This window comes from Manis javanica, chromosome 1, assembly GCF_040802235.1.
Source record: "Manis javanica isolate MJ-LG chromosome 1, MJ_LKY, whole genome shotgun sequence".
Classification (NCBI taxonomy): domain Eukaryota; kingdom Metazoa; phylum Chordata; class Mammalia; order Pholidota; family Manidae; genus Manis; species Manis javanica.
Window position 1 is genome coordinate 213,240,097 of NC_133156.1, and position 11,726 is coordinate 213,251,822.

General features: G+C 37.3%; 1 protein-coding gene across 2 annotated transcripts in view; it reads right to left on the minus strand.

Moving 5' to 3' along the window:
- The window catches only part of NDUFAF7 (NADH:ubiquinone oxidoreductase complex assembly factor 7), a 28,630-nt gene that overhangs the window by 16,750 nt on the left and 154 nt on the right, over positions 1 to 11,726 (minus strand). The window contains exons 2-7 of one of the 2 annotated variants that reach the window (XM_073214277.1): positions 11,326 to 11,489; positions 7,433 to 7,513; positions 6,510 to 6,620; positions 3,975 to 4,188; positions 3,093 to 3,151; positions 2,001 to 2,111 (exon numbers count right to left, since the gene is read on the minus strand). In XM_073214277.1, coding sequence (XP_073070378.1) covers positions 2,001 to 2,111; positions 3,093 to 3,151; positions 3,975 to 4,188; positions 6,510 to 6,620; positions 7,433 to 7,513; positions 11,326 to 11,489 — 740 coding nt within the window. The remainder of the gene's footprint in view (positions 1 to 2,000; positions 2,112 to 3,092; positions 3,152 to 3,974; positions 4,189 to 6,509; positions 6,621 to 7,432; positions 7,514 to 11,325; positions 11,490 to 11,726) is intronic. The other variant, XM_073214281.1, reaches the window with a different exon arrangement.

Here is an 11,726-nt window from a genome sequence, read left to right on the forward strand (position 1 = left end):
TCAAGTACATTTATCATTTGATTTATGGTGATCTTACTTTCATGTCATAATTCATATGAATATATTCCACTGGGTTGAAAGCGTGAAAAAAGAACTTCTGTCTGCCCAGAACTGTGCTGGCACACAGACACTCAAAACATCATGCCAGTATAACAAAATAGACCCTTTTAAGTATATATGATGCTTTCTGTTGGGGCAAGAGGTATCCCAATGATACACCCTGTATCTAGAAACATCAGCTTATAAACTAGTGTCAATGTACCTGAGGCCCATAATTCCCAAGATGTTCAAGTATTAACTAAGGGCCCTCAATAAGCAAATATATTAGCCTAAAAAAGTAGAATGACAAATATTAATATTTGTTGACTTGATGAGTATGTATGGAATTTCACTAATCCCTGTGAAAATGGCAAAAAAAATTTCTTATAAAAACAAACATTTTTTGCTCCCTTCTACCACCCTATTAAAAATGAAGCCCTGTCCTGCCCTGATGTCTCTGCTTATGGCACAAGTCTAACAGGAAGAGTGAGACAAACTGAGATCTGAGTCTCAGCTCTTCCTACTGCTTCCTAGAGAAAGCTACTTAACGTTTTGGAGTCTGTTTCCTCATTACATATATACTAAGCTTACTATGAGGATCAAATGGAACAGCCGGTTAGCCCCCAGTGTTATTAAGTACATTACGGTGGTGTAACTCTGAAAACGATAAGGGCAGTTACTTAAAGGCTGACGTGACAACCTCAGTGCCGCATGCTGACAGTCTTACCATGTTAGATGACTCTGCAAAACGGCAGACTGTTACCATGTCCCACTCAAGGGGAGGGCAAATCATCACTCTCCCTCTCATAAGTGAATACTGCTCAAGTCAAGAGCTAAAAAGAATTACAAACTCCCAGGGCCAGGGGGTTAGCTCTTGGTAGCTATGAATATTTCATTCAGATAAAATTAGGTAGCCAGAATATAAAAATTAGAATTTTCACAAGCAGTTAGGCTGATATTTTAATTTACTTATGCTCTGCAAAGAAAATTTGATTCATAGGTTTATGTTTAAAAGTTTTTATGCTTTTCACACACAATATATAGAGATAGGTCATGGGGAAGGCAGTATAGCACAAAGAACAGAAGTAGTGACGCTACAGCATCTTACTATGCTGATGGACAGTGACTGCAGTGGGGTCGGGGAGTATTCAATAATATGGGTGAATGTTGAAACCACAATTGCTGATGTGAAACCTTCATAAGACTATGTATCAATGATACCTTAATTTTAAAAAAAGCTTTTATGCTTTTAAAACAAGTAACTTCTGAGGTAGAAGTTTTTAGTTATGGTTCAGAAAGCAGAAATCTTTTTTCTGGGGTGGAAAAGAAACAGGAAATTTAAAGCCCTAAAGTTCCTGAGAAGTATAGGGCTTTTTAATTTTTTTTGAACTTTTATAATGACAGGGAAGCTCCTCTGATTATTCTGTGAGGTCAGTTGTCCATTCTGACAGTCTACAGCCAAATTCAGATCTGGGTGGAAACATGACAATAAAGGCATGCCCTTTCAGTAGCTCAAAGAGAGTGATAAAACTTACCTAGAGTCTTTTGAGAATAAACGAGAAAATACAGAGTAGTATGTACAAAGTACTCAATAAGTAGTGATGGCTGTTGCTTTGCTATACACTGTACTACACTGTTTTCACAGACATCACATTTCCTGTCAAGTAGACAATACTGTCACCATTTGATAGGGAACTGAGGCAAACTGAGAAGGTAAGGGACTTGTTGAGTGAGCACTAACTTTATTACATTAAATTAAGGTCACACAGCTAAGAAATTATTTTAATCCAGACTTCTGACTCTAGATCCTTTCACTATTAATAAAGTAGTGTAAAATAGTTAGGTAATGTTGCAAGCAGCTATTTACCCCTGTAAAGGAAGTCTAAAATAGTAACTCAGAAAGTGAGACTTGGAAGATTTGGTTGACAGTAAACTAAAAAAAAGAAAAAACTTTCTCTTACTTGTATGAAGGCTTCTGCTGGGGTGGCACAAGGTGCCAAAACAAACCTCAGTTTATCAGAAACTTGTGGATCAATATCAATGAGTACTTCTCGCCATCCTTGTGGTGTTTTCTAAACAAAAGAACACATAAAAGCTTTTGCAAGTTCTCAAAAATAACTCAGTTCTCTCCTTATATATGAGATAGATGACACTGCAGAGCACTTCACCACTTAAACTTATGTAAAGGCATTACTTCTTTTCCTTGAAACAATGAGTAGACTGATAGGTGCAAACTACTAATGTAATTTAGATAAGAGATGGAACTGTGGGAGACAAAACATGTAGCATGGAAAGTGCCAAAAAATGGAAAAAAGACTCAAGACAATCAGAAGCTTCTGCTAACAAATTATCATGTAATAATATATACCTTTAGCCTTAGAAGTTACTAGTGCACATACACTACCTCCAAATCTTTAATCTCCTCACAGAAAGAATGAAGACAAATTTTAATCTTTGGAATTTTAAAGAATTTGCTAAAAAATAAAAAAAAACCTCCATTATACTGCAGCCATCTACCATCTTACATTCTCACGTCTTTATCCCAAGAGAATTAAGAATTCTTAATAACTATCCTAGGAGAATTAAGAATTCTACCTAATATTTCATTTTTGCTTTTCAATTACAGTTGACCACAGACAACACAGGGATGAGGGACACAAACCCCCCCATGCAATTGACAATGTACGTGTAACTTTTAACTCCACAAAGCTTAGCTACCAATAGCCTACTGCTGACCAGAAGCCTTACCACTAACACAATTAACACACATTTGGTATGTTATATGTATCATGTACTTTATTCTTCCAATGAACTAGAGAAAATGTTTTTTCAAATTGTCACAAATCTCCAATTTTCCATATGTTTATTGAAAAGAAATCCACCTATAAGTGGGCCTACGCAGTTCAAACCCGTGTTGTGCAGAGGTCAACTGTATTTAATCAGAATTCCAAATAGTTAATTTCAACAATAGTTAAATACCATATACATTTATTCTTACAACAGAAGGCCCTTTGTCATTTAATTATCAATGTGATTTTTTTTCCCACCAATACCTGAAACTTATGCACAGGAAGAACATCAAAAAATTCATGTGCCAGATAAAAGCTGTTCCCTATTTAAAAATAGAAAAGTTGTTTCAGTATTTTTAAGGCAATAATTAATTGGTTCTTTAGAACATTAACAAAAAGAGAATGCCTAGTCTTTGTACTGGAATGTGTGTCCCTTCCACAGTCACTGCTACCACAGTCACCCACCTCATCACAGGAAACCTACCCTACAGAACCTACAAAGGAATAATTACTGTTCTCATTTGCACATGTATCAGGGCCAGAAAGCCGAAATATCTGTCACCAATTTTTTATTCATTACTAGGCCTGAAAGAAATTAAAACAAATTGGTTAGCTGGAAGAGGATCTGAATCTCTTAAAATCATCCCAAAGGCTCAGCCAGGAATGGCAGAGATGCCCAAGATGAGACCACCACTTCAGATTTGGGCTCACCAACATGCTTCCTGACGAGGGCCAGGATTTTCCCACCACCCCTTGCTTGCCTTTAGGCAAATAAGAGTGTGCAAAAGATAATGAAACTAAACCCACCTACTAACACTGTTTCCTTTAGCCCCCACTGCCTTGGGCTGTTTCATCATCAGTACTATCTTAGGAGCAGAGAAAAACAAGTATGACAGAGATCTACATTTGGGGTTTGGTTTGGTTTGGTTTGGTTTTTGCCAAGCCATGTGAAATTCACTGTTTCTTAATGTTAGGTGAATTTATTTTCTAAAACAATGCTCTTTTCTAGCAAAAACTTTGCTCTGGATAAGGGACTAGGCAGCACTGACTCAATCTATTATATTGCTTTACAAGGTGGTGGTCACTTATCACTACTGTGAGGTGTTGTGATGAAAATCCTTTCATTAATAAATGTTAAATAATTACCTTTTGGAACATCTTGCAGATCTCGGTACCATGAAATTGGAATCCCAGACTTAGTAACACCTTTCATATACACTGGGTAGCCAGCATTTCGCTCTAATGAGACCTTCTGTTCAGTCAGTGTTAATGCCTGAATCTCACTTAATTTTTGGCTCACCTCTACCAGATGTATTGAAATGTCACAGTTTTTCAGCACAGATCCAAGCTGACTGAACACCTAAATACAAAAAGAAGAAAAACTGGCAAAATACAATGTGTTGAGTAGATTTTAGGTTTTCTAACTATACACCACAATAATTTGCTCATGTCACAGAAGTATGTTTGGTTTCAGAGAAACTACTTCCTCATATAAGCCACTCTCCAGAAGTCTATCAGAATCATAACCTATTAGAATTATTAAACATAGTCTACATAAGAAATGAACAGTACACCATTTGATTTCCTAAAAAAAAAAGTAGAATTATGAATAACATAAAAAGAAGAGATTTAGCATCCAATAAAAACAATGATCAGATTAAGGAGTCTAACAAAAGATGAAGGAAATAAAATGTATATAGTTTTGATTTTATAAAGCCACTAAGTCTATAAAATAATCTCATCTTTGAGATGACTCAACTGTATCCTCAGGAAATCAAATTTACATGGCACTATTAATTTGACAGTTTAACTTTGCAATTCTTTCACATTTTCAATTTTCTCTTAGTTATGTGCTTTTACTGTTGTAAATATGAGAAAAAAGAAAGTATTAGTATTTTAATGCTAAAATTCAATGCCAAAAGCATAAAGTACAATATTATCTTTCATTTGAATTTAATTTCCACTGGTGATTTGCCTCCTACTTTTGAGATCTAAATATGCAGGTATAATCTGATAATTAAGGACAAGATGATTTTTCCAAATTTAGTTTTTAGATAAAACCATAAATGGGAAAACTTCTTCCCAAGAAAAAAAAACCTTTATAAAGTATGATCAAAAATGAAATTAAATCTGTAATGATGTTTTTGGCTATTTTTTTTCCATTCCTTTAAATTCCTTGGCTTTTTAAGATTTCTCAGGACTTGATCTAGGGAATCACCCCTTATACATTTTAAGAGCTATGTGCTTGATTTTTAAAGTACTTGAAATAAGAAAATATTTGGGAATATTAAATATTTTATATTCAAATGACTTTAACAACTTAAACATAAAAAATAGAGCTCTGGAAACTTAAATCAGTGGGGTTCCCCCCCCCCAAAAAAAGATACAATCAAGATTCTTATTGTCAGATGTTTATAAATTTTCTTTTAAAAAAAGCCCCATGTCCTCCCTTCACCCTCATATATCACCACCATTCTGAAATACAAATTTCTCATTTCCTGGCTTTTCTTTAGGAATGTTTCTAAATATATATTTTTATCACTAAACATATATTGCTAATGTTGACTATTTTCTGACTTTATATAAATACAATCATATGATGAATTCTTTTACAAATTTGCTATTTTTCATTCCACAAGATGAATTCCATGTTGAATGTTGCATTCTCTGTGATTTCATGCATTTTCACATAGCACTTGGTATTCCACTGTATGACTACACCACAATTAATTGTTCTATTTTCCCATCAACAGGCATTTATGCTGCTTCCAGTTTTTTTGCTATTCTAAATAACACTGATAACTTCTGTAAATGTCTACTGGTACACATATGCACTAGTAGCTCTAGGTATATGCTTAGCAGTAAAATAGCAGTGCAGGTAACTCTGACATTAGCAGATAATGCCCAGTAGCTTTTCAAAGCGGTTGTACCGAATTATACTTTTACAAGCATCGTATGAGTGCCCAATTGCTCCATATCTCCGCATCCTCACCAACCCTTGGTGTTATCAGACTTTCTAATTTTAGGGGTACAGTGGTATCTAACTGTGATTTTAATTTTCATTTACCTGACTACCAATGAGTCTGAGCATCTTTTTGTTTTTATTGGTCATCTGAATTTCCTCTTTGATGACAGACTTGTTCACATTTTTGGCATGAATTTCTCGGAGTCATCTGTCACCTTCTTATTGATTTAAAGGAGCTCTTTATGTATTCTAACCACCAGTTTTTTGTTGGTTATGTGTTGCAAACAATTTCTCCCACTTCCTGGCTTATCTCGTCTCTCTCTTTAGGATGTCTTTGAAAGACCAAAAGTTCATAATTTCTTAAAGAACAAAAAGTTATTAATTTTAACATAGCTGAAATTAATATTTTCCTTATAGCTTGTTTTTTTATGTAATTAAAAAAGTCCTTCCCTACTCAGAAGACAAATGTGTTCTCCCATAATGTCTTCTAAATGTTTTATACTTTTAACTTTTACATTCTCCTCCTGCCCCATTTTTTAAGATTACAGACAACAGTAAGTAATGATTCATTATATTATAATTTTATATTTTAGTTGTAAAGTAAAAGATTCAGGTGGTAGGACTGAAAGACAAGGAAATCAATGAAGTTTGCAAACTCAGTCAAAAGTAGTAAGATTCATATACATGAGACTTTAAGACATTCTTTTCTTACTTACCCTTAAAATATCTCCCATGAGGGTACCCCTACCTGGACCCAGTTCCACCAGCTGGAAAGCTGCACTTTTTCCAGTGGCCATCCATTCACTAATGAACCATATTCCTAGGAGCTGTGCCAAGGAAAAAACTACAGTAAATATAAAAATATACCACAATGTAAAACTCCATGTATAAACACACACTTTACACCATAAAACAAAATGTTTTCAACCACATGTATGTTATTCAATATGTACATATAGCTATGTATACACAAGGACTATATTGGGATTACGGTAGCTTGGTAACAGGAGAAAATGATTAAAAAGCAGCCTCCACTATAGGAGGCCACATAGATAAGAGGATTTCACTCATATATTTCAATAAGTACATGGCTTTTAGGCATAATTAATGTTTTTTAATTCCTGGATACTATTTCCTATTTCTAAGTTGATCGAAGTTCTTATATGGAAATAAATGAACTAGAATTCCTGAAAAGAATTTAGTTTCTTAAAGGGAGACTTCTACTCTAACTGAATCATGGATGGGACACATCTTGAGTCCACTAATTCCGTAGTTTTTTATCTGTATTCACTCCCTGAGTACTCTCCACCTCTTTCTCCACCTCTCCTTTTGTCTTTCTCCTTCCACTTTCGTATTTCATCTGACTCTCCTCTTTTCTAACCTCTTTATGTCCACCTCTTTTCTTTTTGTCCCTCTTATCTCTACATTCTTTTTCTACACTAAAATGTAAACTCAGATAGCCTGTATGCCATTTTCTTTTTTGCACTCTATTCCATTAGTTTATCCACTACTAAAACATTAAAACTTTTGATAAAACATAAAAACAAAGCTGTAAAACACTACTGTTGAATAACTGAACTTGATCTGCTCTCATATGTTTGTGATACGGGCTTCCTTTATAGTTTACTTTGCATATTACCTCCCCAAAGACCTGACTTATTTCCGGTGAAGTAATGAAATCTCCTTGTTCTCCTAGCATATCATGGTATACGTAATAACCCTACATAAAAAGAAAGAAATGGAAAAAAAATTAATTTTCAAGTTTAAAACAACCCTCCAAAATCTTACGAATACAATGAAATATTTAGTAAGAAAGTTCCCTCTTCTAGATAAGCAAGATAAACACAGTATCTTTGTCTGATTTATACAAAGTAGCATTTTGCAAAACCTCAGAAACACAATTACTACTTGACTAGAAAGGCAGAAGCAATGTGGTGTCCCCCCTACATCCTACCCCTCTCTCCCTCTAGCTGCTCCCACACCACAGGGTAAGACCTGCCTACCCCTCCAACCTCCTCACCAAATCCTCACTTTGTTTCAAATTAACCCTGCCTGCTACTGATATTTTCTTGACCTAGATAGGCACTGGTTACATGGGAGTATTCACTTTGTGAAATTCATCGAGCTGTATACCTGTGATTTTTTTTCCATGTGAATGTTGTATCTCAATGAAGTCTTTTATTTTTATTAACCCTGCTTGGCCATACATCAATGCCACAGGAATGCTCTCCCTTCTCCTTCCATTTCTCTCTGGCATTCCTTTCTCAGTAAAATTGAATCTGCTCAAACACAACACCACTCTCCCTGGCCTCCCCCTCCAGCCGTTCAACATCAGATTAAATTCAGTGCTTCTTTTTCTGTATTTAATTATATATATGCCTATGTTCTTCACCAGAAGGCATAGTTATCTGGGGGAGAGGACTATGTCTTATTTATCTCCACATCTCAAGTTCTAGCATATTGACTAACCTTCAAGAGACACTCAAGAATTGTTTGTTAAAAAATCCCCTAAGCCCCTCAGGCCCCCTTTTCTACCTGCCTTACTCTTAGCACACAGGAATTACCTGCCCACACAGGAATTAAAGAATACTATTACTAGGACTGCTTGAGCTTCCTGACCCCACATGGCCTCCAGTAGCTCCCATTCTTTCCACTACACTCAAAGGATGAAATGCCTTCCCCTTCTGCCCTTAACCAGATGTAATCCCTCCACCTGTGCTCTGGCTTGTTGCCATTCCTCACACAACTCTCATGGGCTAGGATCTTTTTATCACCCCCTTTCTCTTACCGCTTTTAACTTTTTACTCTCAGTATTAGAAATAAAATTAAGTCACTTCCATCTTTAAAAAATTTTTTTTAATTAACTCCATATAGCATCACCCCTCTAGCCTTTCCTTTTCCCTTCAAAAGTAAGCATTTCAGGGTGGTTTTTTTTTGGGTTTTTTTGGCATGTTATGAAGACTATAGACCCCTTCACAGAGACTTACAACACACAGGATTAGAAATCAATTGAGATACCTACCAAATATTTAAAAAACAAATCTGTAATACAGTGATATACATGCATCTTTATAAGTGTATTAAAAGATAAAATTGAGTGAACAGTCCAGTAAGTAACAAAGTCTTTAAGTGTAGATGAGCACAGTGGTATTTTGAAATACCTATAATCACTCTGTTGTGATATGACAGCATCAGTGATTTCCAGGTGCAGGTATCACTGATGCTGCTGGTTGTTGCCTATGTTCATAATTAGAGAAATGCTAGATTCCAGTTAGAAGTGAATGAGGGAAATGCAAATTAAAACCACAATGAGGTATCACCTCACACCTGTTAGAATGGCCACCATTAATAAGATAACAAATGCTGGCAAGGATATGGAGAAAAGGGAACCCTTGTGCACTTTTGGTGGTACCATAAATTGGTCCAACCACTAAGGGAACAGCAGGGAGGAGCCTCAAAAAATTCAAAATAGAACTACCATGTGATCTAGCAATCCCACTTACGCAGTATTTCCAAAGGAAACAAAAACATTAACCCCAAAAGATACCTGCACCCCCATGTGCATAGCAACATTAACTACAATAGCCAAGACATAGAAACAACCTAAGTGTCCATCAATGGATGAATGGATAAAGTTGTGATAAATATACACAACGGAATATTATGCAACCATAGAAAATAAACCCTACCATTTTTCACCACATGGATGGACCTTGAGGGCATTATGTTAAATGAAGTATGTCAGACAGAAAAAAAGACAAAAAATACCCTCTGATCTCATTTAAATATGTGGAATCTAAAGAGCCAGAAAACAAAAAACCAAACTCAGAGAAAAAGAGTTCACACCTGTGGTTACCTGAGATAGAAAATATAGGGGAAGGAGAAATTGGAGGAAGATAAGAAAAGGTACAAACTTACAGTTATAAGATAAATACTAAAGATGTAAAGTACAACATGACAACTATAGTTAACACTTCTGTATAATATATAGGAAAATTGTTAAGAGAATAAATCCTATGAGTTCTCATCACGAGAACATATTTTTCCTTTTTTTTTTTTTCTCTTTTTACTGTTATCTAAGATGGATGTTAACAACCTACTGTGGTACCTAGTTCACATGCTATATACCTAATGTCACACAGTGATAGGTTCTCACTAAAAATGAAAGAAAAAATAATGAAAAGGTGTAATTTTTATTCCCATCCAAGTTCACAAAACCCTGATTCTATTCAAGAGCGAAGTCAAGACGACCTTCACTCCAACCCAGAGATATTTGTCCTTAAGTTTGTCCTTGTATGAATTCAAGAATCCCTAAATAAACATCCTCTACTCTAAATTTGAGTTACCTCAAGGCTCAACCCTGGGAAACCTTTTCTCTAAGGATACTCTCCCTGGTTCCCTGTGTTTTAACACCCTCTATATACTGATGATGACCAAATTTATAAATGCATTCCCCACCTTTCTCATGTATTTGACTCTTATGGCCAAACTGCTATCTCCACCTGATATCACTGCCAACAGAACGAGCATTAAATGCTCTTCCTGATGGATTCCCATTGCACTAATACAAAGATCTAAATTCCACCAGACTACTTTGCTCACCATTAACCCCCACTCCCAGTCACCACCCTCCAGCCATACCAGTGCCGTTCTCTTCTCTGTATATTCCAAGGCGTTTCTCATCTCAAAAACTTTTCATTTATGATCCTCTGTTGGGAAGTACTCCTCCCAGTTCTTTGCCAGGTTAGCCTATCCCCATACTTCAAGCCTCAGCTCAAGCTTACTGGCCTTCCCTGGCCACCTAGTAAGCAAACTTCTGCAGTCCCTATTCCCACTGCAACTACTTACTTTCAATCCCATCAACCTGGCTTTGTTCCCTACAGAAACACTTACAATCTGTAATTATCCGGTTTAATTATTTCCTTGTTTATAGTTCATTTTCTCATTATAATGTAAGTGCCATGCTCCCTGTCCCCTGCAGTATTTCCAGTGCCTGGCACCCTGAAGCCTCAGTGAGTGAGTAAATGATGAGTCGACCTTCACTCCAACCCAGAGGTGTTTGTCCTTAAGCTTGTCCTTGTACGAATTTTTGGTACGCTGTAGCCCTGCGTGCAGGTATTAAAGGATACGTGCCTTGGTAAACCTCTGGACACTGCATCACTCCACCACAACCAACAGCAACAGGCCAAGGCAACCCCGGAATTCCACAGATCTCGTATTTCAACCCAGTACAAAGTGAAACATTCTAAAAGGACCACAGACGTTCACCAAGTAGCTTGGTAGAGCTAACAAGGAAATGCTGGTCAGAAAGCTGTTACCGTGCTTTATCTTAGAACAGTAAAAACTTGCACCTTCCATTCTCAAAAAGAAAACAAGTGTATGCTCGCACAGGCTGCTGCTGCCCTCCCAACACACACCCTGTCACCCGCACTGCGCGATGGAGACCCTCGGGCTCCCTCCGCGCACACGCCCCCTGGCTCACACCGCGCCAAGCTGCCAGAGCGGGCCCAGCCTCGGCTCCCGGACTCGAACCTTGGCTGGGTTGGTCAAGACCTCCTTCATGTACTCGGCCACAGTGATGGGGCCAGTAGACTTGATTTTGTATATGAGATGCCGCAGCACTGGAGTCACCGGGCTGCCTTCTGCCGGCTCCTTCCCGGAGCTGAAGTATTTTCCTCTCCAAAGACAAGGAATCACTGCGAAAAACATTAAACCAGACCCATTAAAAATATTCGTATTTACAAGTGCACAGCAGCCTGAGTGCTTTAAACGGCTTTGTTAGCTCTTCAGCTCTCCCGAAGGCAGGAAGGCGGACCCCAGTCCGCAGCAGGCCCCCCACGGCCCACTCGGGTCTGAGGCTGGATTCGTGTCCTGCCCAAGCTCCCCAGGAGCCCCGAAAGGGGGAGACACCCCAGGCAGTTTCCACAGCAGCC